Genomic DNA, 18,786 nt, shown 5'->3' on the forward strand with positions numbered 1-18,786 from the left:
ATGGTGCTGGAGGGGTGTGCTTAGGGCCAAGCCCTAGATGCATCAGAGGGAAAAGAATGATGACAGCAGAAGCCGGGGGCAGATGGGGGCTGAGTTCTTCACTTGCCTCCAAAAATCACCTTCTGAGTCATTGCTCAGAAGTAAGATCTGAGGAGCCCCCAGAGCCATGGGTATGCAGGGGGCCCCCCCTGTACCTCACCTTTCCCCTGCCTGTGAGCCCCAGTCCTGGGTTCAGCATCTTGAAGGAGCCACCCCAAAGCCTGTCCCACCCGTGCTGGGTAATCAATGCTCAGCAGATGCAGGCTGGAGCAGTTGTTCCCAGGCCCCCAGCAGGAGAAGCAGGGAGGTGCTGCTCTGGGAACAGGTGGCTCAGCACATGGAAGTTATTTCCAGAGCTGCCTCTCGTTGTCCTGCTGAGGTCTGGCACGCACACGAGCAGGGCACAGGGCTTGGGCTGATGCTCAGGGCTGCTGCAGGGTCCCCTGGGCTGGGGCTGACCACGGGGCTGGGCTGTGCAGGTCTCACAGTGCAGCATTGAGTGTGTGAGACCTGGAGCAAGCTGGGCTGGTGGGAGGTGTCCCTGCCCATGGCAGGGGGTGGGAACTGGATGAGCTTTAAGGTCCCTTCCAACCCAACCCATTCTGTGGTTCTATGAAGCTATATGAGTAAAGTCCTCCTGGCCACAGCTGAGAGGGAGATGGGAGTGCTGGGAAGATGAGCAAGGCCATTTCTCAGAGTTATGAGCCCTAAACCAGGTGGTGAATGATTTCTTTTAGCTAAACACAGTCCCAGAGCCAGGGCCAGGAGCCACACACTCCTGCTGAGCCCAGGTCATCCCTTTCCAGAGGACACTGCCCTTGCAGGGCTATGCTGGGAGGTCTCAGCAAGGTCTCCTGCTGTGGCTTCTGCAGGACTGTGGACATCAGATAACAAGGTGTCCCTGCAGGGTCTGTATCCCAGCTGAGCTAAGAATAGTCAAGAAGCAAACCCAGCTGAATGTCAGCCTTGGGTCACTTTCTGTGCCCTGAGCAAACACAGCTCCCAGGGGTGGCTGCAGCGTGTCTGGGGCACAGCTCCTGCCAGCAGTTATCGGTGTGGCACGAGTCTGAGCCTAATCTCCTGCCTTCTATTTGGGGCAAGCTGTGATCCTGGGACAGGAGGGGAGGGGGGAGCCTTATCTCTGTGGAGATAACACAGTCACAGCCTGCCTGGGGGCAGCTCAGGGCTCCAAGTGCTTTGGGGAGATGCAGCTTCTCTGTGCCCACGTCTCGGGCACTGGGGGCCAGGCTGTGCTGCTCCTTAGCTCAGTTCCTAACTCCTGCTTTGTCCAATCTGCCTCCAACCCTGCCAGGTACCCAGGACATGTCAGACTCTGAAGAGGTTGTTGAAGAATGCGAGCAGTAAGTGGTGTTTGTGAACACTGACATGGGAATCACAGAACAGTTTGGGTTGGCAAAGCCCTCTGAGAGCATCCAGGCCAACACCAACCCAACCCCACCATGGCCACCAAACCATGGCCCCAAGTGCCATGGCCACACCTTGCTTGGACACCTCCAGCCATGGGGACTCCACCACCTCCCTGGGCAGCCTCTCCCAATCCCTGACTTCTCCTGCAGCAAAGAAATTTTTCCTCCTCTCCAACCTGACCCTCTCCTGACACAATTTCAGGACATTTCCTCTCCTTCTATCACCTGAGACTAGGGAGAAAAGACCAACCCCCACCTGGCTCCACCCTCCTCTCAGGGAGCTGTAGAGAGCAATGAGGTCTCCCTCAGCCTCCTCTTCTCCAGCCTCAACTCAGCTGCTGCTCCTCAGCCTTGTTCTCCAGACCTTTCCCCAGCTTTGTTGCCCTTCTCTGGACCTGCTCCATCAACGAAATTCCTTCTTTTCCTTCCCTTCCCTTCCCTTCCTTTCCCTTCCCTTCCCTCCTTCCCTTCCCTTCCCTTCCCCTTCCCTTCCCTTCCCTTCCCTCCTTCCCTTCCCTTCCCTTCCCTTCCCTTCCCTTCCCTTCCCTTCCCTTCCCTTCCCTTCCCTTCCCTTCCCTTCCTTCCCTTCCCTTCCCTTCCCTTCCCATTTTTCTTTCTTCTCTCTCCTCACTTGTGTCTTCCTGCAGGCTCATAGCATTTCTCAGAGGTGCTTCTCAAGGGGGCTCCAGCTCCTGTCATCACCCAGCAGCCACTGTGAAAGGGCTGTGGGACTCCCCACCCTGTGCCCATCTCCACCAGTGCTGTGACAGTGCTGAGACCCCCAGCAGTGGGGGGGGGGGGGTTCTGTGTTAGGAGCTGCATCAGCTCACACATGGCCAGGGACAGTCCCTGCACTAAAACTGCTGCAGTCCAGATCCGTGAGGCAGAGCAGGGCAAAGCTGATGGCACCAGCCTGCTACTGCTGGGCTTCTGCTCCCACATCCACAGCATGGCATGGCTTAGGTTGGACATTGAAGAAACTTCTTCACTGGAAGGGTTCTCAAAGCCTGGCACAGGCTGCCCAAGGCGGTGGTTGAATCCCCAGCCCTGGAGGTGTTTCAAAGAGGCAGAGCTGTGGGGCTGGGGGTCGTGGTTCTGTGCCAGCTTTGGTAGCTTTAGATAATCACAGAATCATAGAATATTCTGGGTTGGAAGGGACCTCCAAAGGTCATCCAGTCCAACCCCCCTGCAGGGGAGACATCCTCCACTAGATCAGGTTGCCCAGAGCCCTGTCCAGCCTCACATGGGTGGACTCCATGCTCTTAAAGGTCTTCTCCTGGAAAAAATGATTCTGTGACTGTCCCCCAAGGCCCAGATTTGAGGGCAGCTTTTGCTGGTGAGATCTGCTGGGCCGTGAGGTACAGCCCAGAGAGAAGGGGCCAAATGTCTGAGCTATTTGGTTATAGGGATCAGTCCAAACCCAGCTCCTGCTGCTCATCAACCTGCAGAAAAATGCAGATCTGAGCCCTTCTGTTAGGCCTGAAAGCCACAAGAGCTCTGTGTGACTCTGACCTCTGTGCTCAGGGTCCCCTGCACATACCCAAGGACACACTCTGCACCTCCCCCCAGGTCAGCAAAGGGCTTGGGGGTGAAGGTGGGATGTGAGATGCCCATTTCTAGGATGAGAGGCCATGGCCACTCAATCTTTTCAAGTGTTGTCTTCTGACCACTGTCAAAGTGCCAGCTGAGCACTTCAGCTCTATCTGCAGCCCAAAGGGTGATCTGGGTCTTGTCCCATCCCCACTGCCACCTTCCAGCATGCCTCACAGCCTGCCCAGCAGGCACTGCCCCTTCCTAGGAACAAGGGGAGCCAGCCTTGAGGAGATGGTAGATTCCTCTTTGGCCTCCCTGAGCCCCCAGTGCAGCACAGCTCTGTGATGCCAACTTCTGTTGTGCTTTGCAGGGAGCAGGAAGGTAAGAGGAGCAGGAGCACCTGCAGCTGCCCTCAGGCTGGAGCTGGGACAGGATCAGAGCAGCTTCAATAACCTCTGTCCTTTCCCTTCCCTCTCTCCTGCCCACACCTGTGCTCTGTGAAGAGGAGTACGTGGAGGAAGGTAGGTGCAAGGACCAAGAGACAAGGGGTGTGGGCTTGGTGTTTGGCTTGGGGGGATTTGGTGGGAAATTCCTTCACTGCAATGGGCAAATGGTGTCCAGGAGAGGCAGATGAGACCATGGTCTGGATTTCTGCATCAGACTGAGTCCAAAGGAGGACCACAAAGATGATCAGAGGCTGGAGAACCTCCCCCATGGGGACAGGCTGAGACAGTTTGGACTGTTCAGCCTGGAGAAGAGAAGGCTCCAGGGAGACCTCAGAGCAGCCTTCCAGGACCTTAAGGGCTCCAGAAGAGCTGGGGAGGGACTCTGGACAAGGGCTGGGAGTGCCAGGATGAGGGACAATGACTGTGAGCTGGGAGAGGGGAGAGTGAGAGTGGAGAGGAGGAAGAAATTGTTGAGAGTGAGGGTGGGGAGAGCCTGGCACAGGTTGCCCAGGGAGGCTGTGGCTGCCTTCTCCCTGGAGGTGTTGAAGGCCAGGCTGGATGAGGCCTTGAGCAAGCTGGATGGGAGGTGTCCCTGCCCATGGCAGGGGTTGGCACTGGATGATCTTTAATGTCCTTTCCAAGGCAAACCATTCTGTGAGTCTATGACTTAACTCTTATTTCAAACATCAGTAGGACCAAACCCAGACTGAATTCTCTTGGGATCTCTTTGTCTCTTCCATCAGTGAACTCTTGACTCAAACCAGGGCTGGAAATCCTGGACTTTGGTGTTGGCAGAGCTGTGAGCACAGTGACTCCACAGGAGCTGGAGCCTCAGCTGAGTGTTGAGCATTAGTGATGCTCAGGCACAAACCCCCAACTGCCTCAGCCTGATGAAGAAGCAAACCCCTTGGTGCATGCAAATGCTCTGGGACACAGCTGGGTGGTGTTGGGGCTGGGTTGGGGTTTTGCTGAGCCTCTTGCTGCTTCAGGGCTCTACCAGCCAAAGCATGGAAGCATCCTGAGCATCTGGACTGGAGATGAGGAGGAAATTGTTGAGAGTGAGGGTGGGGAGAGACTGGCACAGGTTGCCCAGGGAGGCTGTGGATGTCCCCTCCCTGGAGGTGTTCAGGGCCAGGCTGGATGAGGCCTTGAGCAAGCTGTGCTGGTGGGAGGTGTCCCTGCCCATGGCAGGGGGTTGGAGCTGGATGATCTTGAAGGTCCCTTCCAACCCAACCCATTTCATGATTCTGTATTTAAAATAAAGAGAGGCAGGGGGTGGGGAAAGCAGTGCAGTGCTGGAGCTCTTGTCTCATGCACCCCAGAGCTGCACCCCATGGCTTCATGGCACCCAACTAACCTCTGCCCTTGTTCTTTTCCCTCCTGCCTGGCTCAGAAGAGGAAGAATGGCTGGAGGAAGAAGAGGGTAGCTATTGCACCTTTCTTTCTCCCATCTCTGCACTGCTGCTCTCACTGGGCCCTGGGTCGGTGTCCTGTCTCTTTCCTGGGATGGGGAATGGTTTTCCTTTCCTTCTTCCACTTCTCCCTCTTGCTTCCTGCACTCTCCCTTCCCCCCTGCTGTGCTCCCTGTGCCTCCTGCCGTCTGTGGCTCCACTCTTATGTCTGCCAACCAAATCCATTCCTGGTTTCCTATCTTCTTCCTCTTCTTCTTCTTGCCTTCTCTCTTACTGTGACACCACAAGTCTCCCCAGGACCTGTGGGCACCAGCGTGGCTCTGACTCCCTTGGAGGACTCTCGTGGGGATGTTGCTCCCTTCAGTGGAAGCTGCTCCAGCGGTGCCACAGCTGCCTGAGGGTGCAGAGGGCACCTGCTCCAGTGCCACCAGTGCTGTTCCTGGCTGGTTGGAGGAGAGCAGCAGCAATCACTCTTGCTCCCTGGGGTGTAGGAGCGTGAGAGGGGCTGAGGGACAAAGCAGGAAATCCTTGGATTTTGTTCCTTTTGCCCTGTCCAGGCACAGAGAGCAGCCCCTGGGTAAAGCCCAGAGCGAAGCCCTTCACTTTCTCAGCAACTCCTTCTTTTTCCTGTACCTCCATCTCCAGGCTCTCTCTCTTGGCCACCTCTGTGCCACAGTTTTCCTGCTCCTGGGATCCACAGGGAGCTGGTGGGAGCGTGGCTGTCAGACTCATGCTGCCTCCTATTCTCTCATTTCACAGGTCAGGAAGAACAGGTAGAGGAGGCAGAGGAGGAGACTGAAGAAACCAAGGCAGAAGGTGTGTGGTGGCTTCACCAGTGAGCTCCCACGGCTTGGCTGGAGCCCTCTTCTGTCTCTGTTGGAATGTGCTGCCCAGGGAGGTGGTGGAGTTCCCATCCCTGGAGGTGTTCAAGAGGGGATTGGATGTGGCACTTGATGCCATGGTTTAGTAGTCAGGAGGTCTTGGGTGACAGGTTGGACTTTGATGATCCTGGAGGTCTTTTCCAACCTTACAGATTTGGTGATTCTGTGAGTAGGGTCTGGGGTGCCCCAGCATGGCCTGTGACAGTGTGCCAGTAGCACAGGGGCAGCTCTTCCCCTCTCTGTGGCTTCCAGTAAGGAGGTGTCAAAACTGAGCAGCTCTTTCCTGATCCACCTTGGTCCTGCAAGCATGAAGGTGCTGGTGCTTCCTGCTGGCTGCATGCCTGTTCCACCCAGAGGTCCCCACAGCCTTAAAGGGAGCCCCTCCAGAGCTGGGATCATGCTCTGATGTGTTTTTCACCATCCAAAGAGCACTGAGCTTCGTGAGACCTCTTTGGAGCAGATGGGGTTGCCTGATGTGTGTCCCTGTGCTGTCTCAGCTGGTAGGAAGGGCTTAGATCCCAGCTGTGCTCCTCGAGTTAGGGTACTGGGGATGTGGCTGCCCTCACCCCTGAAGCTCATGTTCTCCCCTTTGCTTTTGAAACAGAACAAGAAGATGAACCGAAAGCACCAGGAGAAGGTAAAGCAGGAGGGGAGGAGAGACCTTTTGGACCATTTCAGTCCTCATCCCAGCCCACCAGGACACCAGGACCTCCTGGTGGGGCTTTCAGTGTTCAGTTCTTTTGCTGCTGAAGAGAGTCTGTGGTAAATGAGGCAGAGCTGGCCCGGCCCAACCCTCCATCAGCACTGGAGCTTCTCAGCCTGGTTGGCTTTCTGCTGCCTAGCTAAGAAATGCACCCAAAACACAGGAGGAGAAGGCAGTGCTGCTGCTTCCCCACCAGGAGCTCTCCTGCTCTCTCAGTGGATGGTGGATGGCCAGGAGGGACCTGCTGTTTCCCTGTTCATCCTGAAGGGGTGGAGCTGGGGTTTGCAGTGTGGATGGGCACAGGGCAGCCTGGCTGGCCCACCCCACGTGCCCATAGGCAGGGTGCCCAGCAGGGAGCTAAAGCTTGGCCCTAGGAGCAGGGTGCCCAGCAGGGAGCTAAAGCATAGCCCATGGGCAGAGTGCCCAGCAGGGAGCTAAAGCTTGGCCCATGGGCAGGGTGCCCAGCAGGGAGCTAAAGCTTGGCTCATGAGCAGGGTGCCCAGCAGGGTAAAGCTTGGCTCATGAGCAGGGTGCCCAGCAGGGAGCTAAATCATGGCCCAGGAGCAGGGTGCCCAGCAGGGAGCTAAAGCCTGGCCATGGTGTTTTCCACAGGTGGAGAGGGGGACCGAGAGCAGGAGCCTGGGGAAGGTGAAGTATCCTCCTTGCTCTTCTCTGGGCTGGGGGCACTGCCCCTTTGCTGCTGTCAGAAGGTACCAAGCAGCTCCCTGTCCTCTCTCAGGGACACGAGGCTGTGTCTTGGGTTGTGGCACACAGCTGGACACCTCCCTGGGTGGCTCTGGGCTCCCAGCCTGGGCAGCTGGGAGGGAGGGGGGGCTGGGCTCTGTGCCCTGGGTTGGGGTCAAGGTGTGGGAGCAAACCTCTGTGACACTAACTTGGTCTTTTTTCTCCTGCTCCTGGGGACCTGCAGGTGAAGTGAAGCCAAAGCCCAAGTAAGTAAGCAAGGTCTGAACTGGGAGCTGTGGCAGGCAGAGGCCCCCTGGGATGGGCTTAGCACCAGGATCCATAAAGGGTATGGGACAGAGAGGTCTCAAAAGCATGAAGCAGGCTGGGGCCTGGGACAGGGAAAGAAAAAAGGAGAGAAACAGGCAGGCAGCACAGAGTGTGCTGTGTGCAGATGGAGGCTGACCTGCTGGGAAGCAGCTCCATGCAGAAGGACCTTGGAGTCCTGCTGCACAATCAGTTACCCAGGACAGCAATGTGCCCTTTGGGGCCAAGGAGCCCAAGGGCCTCCCAGGGTGCACTCAGAAGAGTGTGGCCAGCAGGTCAGGAGAGGTTCTCCTGCCCCTCTGCTCTGCCCTGGGGAGAGCACACCTGGAGTACTGGGTCCAGGTCTGGGCTCCCCAGTTCCAGAGGGACAGGAAACTACTGGAGAGAGTCCAATGGAGGCTACAAGGGTGATGAAGGGGCTGGAAACATCAGGAAAGGCTGAGAGCCCTGGGGCTGTTTGATCTGGGGAAGGGAAGGCTGAGAGGAGATCTTATTGATGGTAACAGGTCAAGGTGAAGGGTGTGGGGCAAGGAGGGGCCAGGCTCTGCTCAGTGGTGTCCAGGGACAGGACAAGGAGCAAAGGACACAAACTGGAAGCCAGGAGTCTCCACCTCAACATGAGGAGAAACTTCTTTGGTGTGAGGGTGCTGGAGCCCTGGAGCAGGCTGCCCAGAGAGGTTGTGGAGTCTCCTTCTCTGGAGGCTTTCCAGCCCCACCTGGATGTGTTCTGTGTGCCCTGCCCTGGGGGACCCTGCTCTGGCAGGGGCTTGGACTGGATGATCTCCAGAGGTTCCTTCCAGCTCCTACCATGCTGTGGTGCTATGAAGTGTTTCCTGGGATTGGGGTCTTGAAGCATTTTGTGTGCTCCTTGGAGCAGTCCCAGCAGCCCTGTGGTCCTGGAAAGAAACCTGCAGGATAAAACCTGCATGCAGCCTGGCCTGGGGGACCTGGTCCATGGCAGAAGCAGGGCTTTGGTTTTGCTTCTGCAGAATGCTCCTGGCCATGGCTGGCAGGGCAGAGGCATTTGCATGGCTTCCAGCACCCCAGGGTTAGGACCCCCTGCCTGAAGGGGTGGGGCCAGCAGCCTCCAGGTCTTCATGGACCTCCAGGATGCTGTGGTGTGGGAGGCAGATCTTTCCTCAGCCACCACCTCTTCCTCCTTTGGTGTCTTTTGGTGCTCCTAATGAGCATCTCTGCACTCCCTCAAGCCCACAGAGGACAAGAGGATGGTTTCCAGGTCACAGTGGGGCACACAGGGTGAGCAGAGGGGTGGCTGCCAGCCCCAGGGTGCCTGGCAAAGGGCTGTGGCCAATTTGCCTGCAGGTTGCAGTGTTGTTCCAGCCGTGTGGAAGCCTTGGAGCACTTCCTGGGAATGATGAAGGTCTTCCTGTGAGGCTGGCCAGCTGGCAGCCTCCAGCAAGCAGCACTGCACTTCCTTGCCCTCAAAACCTGCTTGCTCTGCACCCCTGGGGACTGAGAGGCTCAGACAGGAGCACTGGGTAGTCCAAGGCCACCATCCTGCCCCAGGGGGCTGCTGCAGGCTCTCCATCCTCCTGCTCACCTTTGCTTGCAGGGTCTTCATGCCAAACCTGGTGCCTCCCAAGATCCCAGATGGAGAGAGGCTGGATTTTGATGTGAGTAGTGCACTCAGTGCCCCTCCCCATGAGCTCACCTCCTCATGCTGCTCCTCCACACTGTGCCCAGCAGCTCTGCAGCTCCTGGAGGGCTTCCCTCGTGGCCTTCACCTCTGTTTCTGTCGGCTGCAGGACATCCACCGCAAGCGCATGGAGAAGGACCTGAACGAGCTGCAGGCCCTCATTGAAGCCCATTTTGAGAGCAGGAAGAAGGAGGAAGAGGAGCTCATGTCCCTCAAGGACAGGATTGTATGTCTGCAGCCCTCCCCTCCCTTTGCTCTTGCCACCTTCTTCCCTGTGGGCACCCAGCCAAGAGCCTTTCCCCACAGTACTCAGGGAAAGACCTTGAGACATGCCCTGGCCCTGCAAGCCAGAGCCTGAGACTGGAGCCAGGGTTTGTGCCCAGTGCCTGGGAAGCCTCTGCCATGCTGCAGTGCCCAACAGAGATGCAGCTTCTCCCATAGCCATGGGTCCAAATGCTCCCTTGGGAGCTGTGAGAGGTGGGGAAGCTTTACAGTGGGATCAGGGCAGTGAGACCAAGGTCAGTTGTATGAAGTTCAACAAGGCCAAGTGCCAGGTCCTGCACTTGGGTCACAACAACCCCATGGGGAGCTACAGACCTGGGGATGTGTGGTTGGAAAGCTGCAACTTGGAAAGGGACCTGGGGGTGTTAGTTGGCAGTTGACAGAACATGAGCCAGCAGTGCCCAGGTGGCCAAGAATGGCATCCTGGCTTGGGTTAGACACTGTGGGCAGCAGGGACAGGAGGTGACCATCCCCCTGTGCTCAGCACTGGGGAGGCCACACCTCGAGTGCTGTGTTCAGCTCTGGGCCCTCCCTGCAGGAAGGACCCTGAGGGGCTGGAGCCTGTCCAGAGAAGGGCGGAGAGGCTGGAGAAGGACCTGGAGCCCCTGGGCTAGGGGAGGGGCTGAGGGAGCTGGGGGTGTGCAGGCTGGAGAAGAGGAGGCTGAGGGAGACCTCATTGCTCTCTCCAGCTCCCTGCAGGGAGGTTGGAGTGAGGAGGGGACAGCCTCTGCTCCTGGGTGGCAAGGGACAGGAGCAGAGGAAATGATTCCAAGCTGCAGCAGGGGAGGCTCAGGCTGGATCTCAGGAAATATTTCTGCACTGGAAGGTTCTCAGAGAGTGGAACAGGCTGCCCAGGGCAGTGCAGCAGTTACCACCCCTGGGGGTGCTCAAGCAGCTGTGGACTTAGGTCCATGGTGCTTAGGGCCCTGGTTTGGTGCTGACCTTGCAGTGCTGGGTCGGTTTGGGTGAGTTTGGAGGTCTGTTCCAACCAGAGATACTCTGTGATTCTGTGAGAGCAGCAGGCCTGCCCTTGGGCCTCTCAGGGCTTTTGGGGTGAGGGATGCATCCCTAGGGAGAGAGAGGATGAGGACTCCCCTGGGTGCCCAAGGCTCTCTCTGTCTGCAGGAAAAGCGTCGAGCGGAGAGGGCAGAGCAGCAGCGGATCCGCAGCGAGAGGGAGAAGGAGCGGCAGGCACGCATGGCTGTGAGTGCTGGGACAGCCTGGGGCACCACAGGCCTGGCCATGGACCACCAGCTGGCCTGGGGGGGGTCTCTGTCCACCTGCTCCTAACCCATTTCTGACCCTGGCAGGAAGAGAGAGCTCGCAAAGAGGAGGAGGAGGCGCGGAAGAAAGCGGAGGAGGAGGCACGGAAGAAGAAAGCTTTCTCCAACATGCTGCACTTTGGAGGCTACATGCAGAAGGTCTGCTCCTTCCCTGGGGGGTGCAGAGAAGGCCCTGGGAAGGGCTCAGCCTCACAGCACTGTGCATGTTCTCAGTGCTGGCAGACCAGGGTTGCTACCAGCAGAAGGTCACAGCAGTGGCTGGGGGGACAAAGTCATCTGAGAGCTCTGCTCTGCAGGTGCTGGCCAGGGCAGGTCCAGCATCACCTCGGGGGCATGAAAGAAGGTGCTGGGGTGGGGGGGGGGAGATGTCTTGTTCACCATTGCCAAGATTTCCTTGAGCACCTCATGTGCTTCTGGAGTCCCAAAAGCTGAGAGTGTTGGGAGCAGAAGTGGGGGTCTGGGTCCCCTCCCTTGGGCTGATTGATGGTTTCCTTAGTCAGAGAAAAAGGGTGGGAAGAGGCAAACAGAGCGGGAGAAGAAGAAGAAGATCCTGAGCGAGCGGAGGAAGCCTCTGAACATCGACCACCTGAGTGAAGATAAACTGAGGTGAGCACAGACCGTGGGAGGGGGCCCAGCACAGGGATCTGCTCTGGGTCCCACTTCCTGCGGCAGGACCCTGAGGCTAGGGCAGGCTGCTTGGGGCTTGCATGAAGGTGGTGGCCAAGCTGGGAGATGAGTTGTGACATCCCACATAGAGGTGATGAAGTCTCTGTCACAAGCTCACAGGCTCACAGATGTTAGGGGTTGGAAGGGGCCTCTGGAGATCATCCAGTCCAACCCCCTGCCAGAGCAGGACCATAGAATCCAGCACAAGTGGCACAGAAGTGCATCCAGATGGGGCTGGAAAGTCTTCAGAGAAGGAGACTCCACAATCCCTCTGGGGTGCCTGCTCCAGGGCTCTGTGACCCTCACAATGCAGAAGTTCCTCCTCACGTTGAGGTGGAACCTCCTGTGCTGTAGTTTCCATTCATTGCCCCTTGTCCTATCCCAGGGTGCAACTGAGCAGAGAAGAGGCTGTCCCTGTCCCCTCCCTCTTGACCCCCAGCCCCCAGATATTTATAAACATTGCTCAGATACCCTCTCAGTCTTCTCCTTTCCAGATTAAACAGCCCCAGGGCTCTCAGCCTCTCCTCATAGGGCAGTGCTCCAGGTCCTTAATCAGCCTTGTAGCCTCCATTGGACTCTCTCAAGTAGTTCCCTGTGTCTCTTCAACTGGGGAGCTCAGAACTGGATGCAATATTCCAGATGAGGTCTCACCAGGGCAGAGTAGAGGAGGAGGAGAACCTCCCTGGATCTGCTGCCCACACTCTTAATGAACCCCAGGATCCCATCGGCCTCTTGGTTGTCCATGGGCCATTGGTGTCCGTGGAGAACTTGGAGGTGTCCAAGCAAGGTGTGGCCATGGCACTTGGGGCCATGGTTTGGAGGCCATGGTGGGGTTGGGTTGATGTTGGACTGGATGACCTCAGAGGGCTTCTCCAACCCAACTGATGCTGTGATTCTATCACCTGGGCTCCAGGCTGCTGGTGACAGTTGCGGCCAGCAGGGGGAGCCAGGCCCCCACGCGTGGGACGTGCCTGCCCCGTCCCGTGGGGACACCGCACACACGGCTCTGGTCCACGCACGGGGCTGGCATCACTGCCTGGCTGTCAGCCTCGGCTGGGCACGGAGCCTACAGAGCCCCCTCCTGGGGCAGTGGTCGAGAGGGTGGCATCAGCACCGTGCCCCCTGCAGCGAGCTCCCTGCATGCCCCTCGGTGCTGACACCAGCGGGCTCTGCCCACAGGGACAAGGCCAAGGAGCTTTGGCAAACCGTCCGAGACCTGGAGGCTGAGAAGTTCGACCTGCAGGAAAAGTTCAAGCGGCAGAAATATGAGGTGAGGGGGGAGGTCCCTTGTGAAGTCCCCTGTGAGGTCCCATGTGAGGACCCCTGTGAGCTCCTCTGAGCTCCTCTGTGAGGTTCCCTGTAAGCTCCTTTGAGCTCCTCTGTGAGCTCCTCTGTGAGGTCCCCTATGAGGTCCTCTGTGAGGTCCCCTGTGAGGTCCCATGTGAGGACCCCTGTGAGCTCCTCTGTGAGGACCCTTATGAGCTTCTCTGTGAGGTCCCCTGTGAGCTCCTCTGTGAAGTCCTGTGTGAGGTCCTCTGTGAGGTCCCGTGTGAGGTCCTATTGAGGTCCCATGTGAGCTTCTCTATGAGCTCCTCTGAGCTCCTCTGTGAGGTCCCCTGTGAGGTCCCCATAAGGTCCCCTGTGAGGTCCTCTGTGAGTCTGCTCCTCCTCCACATGCCTGGCTGCTCCTTCTGCTCTGCTCCCCAACTGGGAGACCAGGGGGGGCTGGCAAACGCCCAAGGGGCTCTGCACCACTGAAAGCAAAGCCATCTCTGCCTCCCTTCTGAGGAAGAGCCAACACCACACCAACCCTTGCAGCAGTGGCCAGCACACAGCCATGAAATGCCAGAGGAGAAGGGAGCTGTGTGGTGGCTCTGTGACCCCCCCAGCTCCTGGGCACGTTTGCTCCTCAGCTTCCTGCCCCAGCCCTGTGCCTACCCCCACACAAGCAGTGCTGGAGAACAGAGAGCAGTGCTGCCCCTTCTCCCCAGCCCCAGCCCCTGGGCAGGTGTGGGACCTCACCACCTGCCTCCCTTTCTCTTGCAGATCAATGTCCTCCGAAACCGTGTCAGTGACCACCAGAAAGTGTAAGTCCCTGGGCAGGCTGAGCTCCCTTCCCCCTGCCTCCTGCCCTCCCAGCTCCTTGCTCCCCTGGCCCAGCTCCCCCTTGTGTATCTTCTGGCTCTCCTGCACCCTTGCAGAGCCTCATCCTGTCCTTCCCACCCCAGCCTCTGGTGCTATTGGTACCTGGTGCTCATGGACCTACAGCTCTGGCCCAGGGACCTCTGTCTGTCCTCTGCTCTGACAGACCTCCACTGCCTCCTCCTTCCCCCTGCCCCAGAGACCTTAGCTGGGATGGACCCTGGGGAGGTCCCACTTCTGCACATGGAGTCTTGAGTCCTGTAGGGTACTGCCAGCCCATCCCTGCAGTGGGAGGAAGGAGCATCTCCCCCTCCCAGCAGCTCAGGGAAGGCGCTGGAGATCCCAGCTTGTGCAGAAAGGGAAAGGTGTGGGAGCTGTGCAGCCCCACGAGGTCAGGGGAGCTGTCCCTGTGCTTGTGCTGCTTTGGGATCTTTTGTAGGAGGGTGGGAGTCTGACCCTCACCCTCAGGAGCACCATGCTGCTCTCCCATCCCCATCCTGCCCTGCTGTCTCCCATGAGAGGTGCTCAGCCTGCCCCATGCACCAGGCAGCATCTCCCACTCCCTCACACCAAACCTTTCTTCTCTTTGACCCTCATGGCCTGTTCCTGCAGCAAAGGGTGAGTCTGGGCACCTCCTGAGTGCCATCTTGTCTGCACTGCATGTGTGCTGCATGGGCACCAGGACTGGCACAGGGCTGGGGTGGGGGCAATGCCAAGGACTGGTGGCCAAACCTGCCAGGAATGCCCTTCACTGCCCACCCAAGCCTCCTCCTCTCCACTGACCCTCACCCAGAGCAGTGCCTGCTCCCCTGATGCTGGCTAAGGAGAGCTCTGTGCTGGGTCCTGACTAACAGCTTCACAGCTTCTGCTTCTTGGGAGAAGCACCTTGCAGCTGTGGTTGTCCCTTCACAACCAGAGATCCAACTCTGATTCTTCTCTGAAGGATCTTTGGGAGGGAGAACCATAGGCAGGGAACTGGGGGGTCCTTAGAAGCACCTGGCCAAGTGCATGAGCGTGCTCCCAGTGAGTCCCACTCAGCTCCCAAGGTTTCACCTGGGGCCACTGAAGACCTTCTTCCCCACAGGGCTGTGAGCATCAACTGGAGACATCTTGGTGCTCTTTGCAGGACCACTGCTGGCACCCACCTTGTCCCTCCTCTCATGGTCCCTGATGCCTTTTTGCATTTTGCTTTTCTGCTTCCCTTCCAGGTCAAAGGCTGCCCGTGGGAAGACCATGGTGGGTGGGCGGTGGAAGTAGATGACCCAGAAGGCAGAGGAGGCTCAGCCAGGGAGAGCTGCGCTGTCTTTTGGTCCACCAGCTGCCTGACCCCCTCGTGGGGCCTGCCCCCTGTGCCCACCTGCCCTCCCTCTGCACAGAGCCTGCACAGAGCCAGCTGCGGGCACCGTGCTGCTGGGTGGGCAGGAGCTCCTCGAGGGACCCTTCCTCATCTCCACCCCCCAGCTGATGTTGTGTCTGTAAATAAAGAGAAGGCTGAGGGGGTGCAGGTGGTGTCTCCACCCTGAAGCTCTGAGCCTAGAGGAAGCAGGCAGAGGATGGGCTCAGGAGAGCCTCACTGAGCAAGTCCCTGCTCCCTGGGCTGCAAGAGGAGGCAGCAACCCTCCAGGACTTGCTGAATGACTTCCCCTTGCTGACAGCATCTCAACTCTGCAGTCCTTGGGAGGTTTTGTAGCAGACCCCCATGGGCTGATCTGCTTTTCCTGATGCAGTCTGGGGCAGTCCTAGTTTTGGCCACTTTAACTCCTCCTCCTGTACCACAGCCCCCCTTTGCTCCTCTGTGTGCCAGGGCTGGCCCTGTGGGATGGTGTGCTGGTTTGGGGCCAGACAGATCCTCTCTTGCCCCGAAAGGGACAAAAGAATGAGACTCACACAAACGGATTGGAGAGTGATGGAAAGTTTAAATGGAAAAGCAATTGGTGAAGCTACAGAGAACTACAAACTACAAAGCATAGTGGAAAAGAACATCCTAAAGCATACAGAACCCCCTCACAGAATTCCCAAAAGCTTCCCAGTCCTCCCTTCCTCCCACCTGAGGGTCTACCCAATCCCTCAGGGCTCTTCCTTCCCCTGCCTCCCACTGCTATGCAAGTCTCAGGCTGGCCAGGTCTGAGACTGCCCCCCTCCCCCTCCATTCTCCTCCTGGCATTAGGCCTAGTCAGGCCTAAGAGGCCTGAGATACCCCCCTGGCATTACCCGGTAAGAGAGGACATCTCCCAGGGGAGCAGAGAGGGAAGAAAGAGGAAGAGGATGACTCTGCAGATGGCTTTATAGGGTGCAGGATTTATGGGTAGAAATACGTCGTTTCCTGTGTCCACCCCTGTGGGTGAGCACCCAGGACACCAGAGGTGTATCTCATGCAGCAGTGGCAGGGGGCACCCAGCCCAAACTGCCACGGATGGCATGGAGAAGAGCTCTGACTCCATGCTTCTTGGTCCTTGGATTAATCAAAAACTCTGCTTCCAGGCCATTTTCATTCCTATTTCCACCACTTCCTAAGGGACCCAGCCCAGCAGTGCCTCCCCTGTGTGTTTCTGGCAGCATGCAACAAAGCCTTGGGAGGAGGTGATTTGCCCTCTGGGGGAGCAGATCTCTGCCCTCCAGCTGCAGGCACCTCTGTGGCACACTGCCACATGCAGTGCCATGGGGAGACACCAGCTTGAGTGTTCCTGCTGCATGGATCTGGACCACCAGCCAGCAGAAGGCAGCAGGCTTGCATGGCCACCTCTGGGGCAGGCTGTCCTGTGCTGTTGGCAAACAGCATCCACGAGGCATTGCCCAGCATGGTGGGGAAGGGTTGGATGCTCAGGATTCTGAATCTTCAGAGGCTTCTTGGCCCTTGGAAAGATGTTTTGTCTCCCCTCTTGCTGGGGCTGCCTTGTCCTCCCAGCCCAGCCCAGCCCCTGCCCCAGGGACGTGGGCATCCTGCAGGTCTGTTCCTTCTGATGCCTGTTGGATGCTGACTCTTTTTTTTTTTTTTCCCTACTGCAACACATCAGCAGCTGGGGAAGAAGGCTCTGGGAAGCCTCAGCTTCAGTGAGGCAGCAAATCATGGAACCCTAGAATGGGTTGGGAGGGACATTAAAGATCATCCAGTTCCTACCCCCTGCCATGGGCAGGGACACCTCCCACCAGCCCAGCTTGCTTAAGGCCTCATCCAGCCTGGCCCTGAACATCTCCAGGGAGGGGACATCCACAGCCTCCCTGGGCAACCTGTGCCAGTCTCTCCCCACCCTCACTCTCAACAATTTCTTCCTCACTTCCAGTCTCACTCTCTCCTCTCCCAGCTCAAAGCCATTGTCCTCATCCTGGCACTCCCAGCCCTTGGCCAAAGTCCCTCCCCAGCTCTCCTGGAGCCCCTTCAGGTCCTGGAAGGCTGCTCTGAGGTCTCCCTGGAGCCTTCTCTTCTCTGGACTGAACAGCCCCAACTCTCCCAGCCTGTCCCCACAGGGGAGGTTCTCCATCCTCTGATCATCTTTGTGGCCACTTCTGGCCCCTCTCCAGCAGCTCCAGGTCCTTGTGCTGGGGGCACTGCTGAAGGCAGTGCTGCAGGTGGGGTCTGAGCAGAGTAGAGCAGAGGGGCAGAATCCCCTCCCTCATGGAGGACAACTTATCACCTGCCTCCTCCAAAATGTGGGGGGGTTGAAGTGATCCTTTGGGCCAAAAGTGGGGAGCTGGGGCGGGTGGCAGTGCTGGGCCATGAAGATCCAGCGTGTGGCTGGGTGCAGGTCCGGCTGGGTGACATTGGCACCGCGGCTGCGGCATGCCCCGGGAGAGAGGAGCGCTGGGGGCAGCAGGGTCCATCTGCCTTGGAAAATCGCTTCCCGTTTTCCCAGGCTCTGAGGGTCCACCCCCAAGCCCTTCCTGGCAGGCAGAGGCAGGGCGCTGGCGGTGCCGGTGCCCGGTGCGGCGCAGCGGCTCCCGCTCTGCCCGGCCCTGCGGGGTGGCAGCGCCCAGGGTGGGGGCACGGAGCCGCTCCCTGCTTCCCACAGCGCTGCCTGTCCCGGCAGGAGCTGGCCCCCTGCCAGCCTGCTTCCCTGCGCCGGGGCCGAAACCTGCGTGCCCTCCCCACCCAGCGCCTCCTCCCTGCGCCTAGCTCCGTGCCACAGCCCTGCCAGGGCAGCTGACTCAGCACCCAGCCCTGGCACCGACCCTCTCCTGCTCCCTCTCCCACTGGCTTGGCTCTCACCGTCAGCGGGCACGGCAGAGCAGTGCAAGGTGCAGAGGTCCTCTGGGACGTGGCAGAGAGCTCTGGGATCTTCTCCAGGGTCTTGCAGCATGCTGGCATCATCCCAGGTGTTGGCATGGGCTGTGTGAGCATTGCACTGGTGCTTTGTTGTGCCAGGGCAGAGGCCTGAACATGGGAAGCTCCATCTGAACGTTAGGAGGAACTTCTTGACTTTGGGGGTGACAAAGCCCAGGAACAGGGTGCCCAGAGAGGTTGTGGAGTCTCCATCGCTGGAGGCTTTCAAACCCCACCTGGATGTGTTCTGTGTGCCCTGCCCTGGGTGCCCCTGCTCTGGCAGGGGGGGTTGGACTGGATGATCTCCAGAGGTCCCTTCCAACCTCTACCACTCTCTGAGGTGTGCCAGAGTTTGCTGGAGCATGGTGCTGGGTGCTGGTGAGCAGCTCTGGTGGGCAGCTCTGCTGTCCCCAGCCATGCACACCACAGGTTTTACATGAGGAGCAGCCTTAGGGGAGCACAGGGGCCAGGGCCTGGACACTGCAGAGCGAGGGACCCCTGGCAGCACCTTCATAGAATGATAGGGTTGGAAGGGACCCCAAGGCTCAGCCAGTCCCAACCCCCCTGTCATGGGCAGGGACACCTCACACTGGATCAGGCTGGCCACAGCCTCATCCAGCCTGGCTGCAAACACCTCCAGGGATGGAGCCTCAACCACCTCCCTGGACAACCCATTCCAGGCTCTCACCACTCTCATGGGGAAGAACTTCTTCCTCTCATCCAGCCTGAATCTCCCCACTTCCAGCTTTATTCCATTCCTCCCAGTCCTGTCACTCCCTGATAGCCTAAAAAGTCCCTCCCCAGCTTTCTTGGAGCCCCCTTCAGATCCTGGAAGGCCACAAGAAGGTCTCCTGGGAGCCTTCTCCTCTCCAGACTGCACAACCCCAACTCTCTCAGGCTGTCTCCAGAGCAGAGCAGCTCCAGCCCTCTGCTCATCCTCATGGCCCTTCTCTGGACACCTTCCAGCATGTCCATAGCCCTCTTGTAACAGAGGCTCCAGCACTGGACACAGAGCTCCAGGTGTGGTCTGAGCAGAGTGGAGCAGAGGG

The 18,786-nt window shown here is 58.4% G+C and overlaps 1 protein-coding gene across 2 annotated transcripts; it reads left to right on the plus strand.

Moving 5' to 3' along the window:
* The first annotated feature begins 1,362 nt into the window (after positions 1-1,362).
* Positions 1,363-14,736, plus strand: TNNT2 (troponin T2, cardiac type). Of its 2 annotated transcripts, XM_054395986.1 has the most exons (17): positions 1,363-1,400; positions 3,370-3,380; positions 3,503-3,520; positions 4,839-4,868; positions 5,617-5,673; positions 6,343-6,375; positions 7,054-7,089; positions 7,370-7,391; positions 9,023-9,083; positions 9,216-9,332; positions 10,514-10,591; positions 10,699-10,809; positions 11,168-11,277; positions 12,517-12,607; positions 13,384-13,424; positions 14,092-14,097; positions 14,688-14,736. In XM_054395986.1, exons 1-17 carry the CDS (start codon positions 1,363-1,365, stop codon positions 14,734-14,736), a joined length of 909 nt encoding a protein of 302 aa, XP_054251961.1. The 2 variants fall into 2 exon arrangements, with proteins under 2 accessions (XP_054251961.1, XP_054251963.1); XM_054395988.1 differs by lacking the exon at positions 4,839-4,868.
* Positions 14,737-18,786: the final 4,050 nt, after the last annotated feature.

This window comes from Indicator indicator, chromosome 35 (assembly GCF_027791375.1).
Source record: "Indicator indicator isolate 239-I01 chromosome 35, UM_Iind_1.1, whole genome shotgun sequence".
NCBI lineage: Eukaryota > Metazoa > Chordata > Aves > Piciformes > Indicatoridae > Indicator > Indicator indicator.

Coding starts and splice junctions, on each gene's coding strand:
- TNNT2 (XM_054395986.1), top strand. CDS start 1,363: ATGTCAGACTCTGAAGAGGTTGTTGAAGAATGCGAGCA. Junction 7,090..7,369: donor AGAGCAGGAGCCTGGGGAAG/GTGAAGTATCCT, acceptor GGGGACCTGCAG/GTGAAGTGAAGCCAAAGCCC. Junction 7,392..9,022: donor GAAGTGAAGCCAAAGCCCAA/GTAAGTAAGCAA, acceptor CTTTGCTTGCAG/GGTCTTCATGCCAAACCTGG.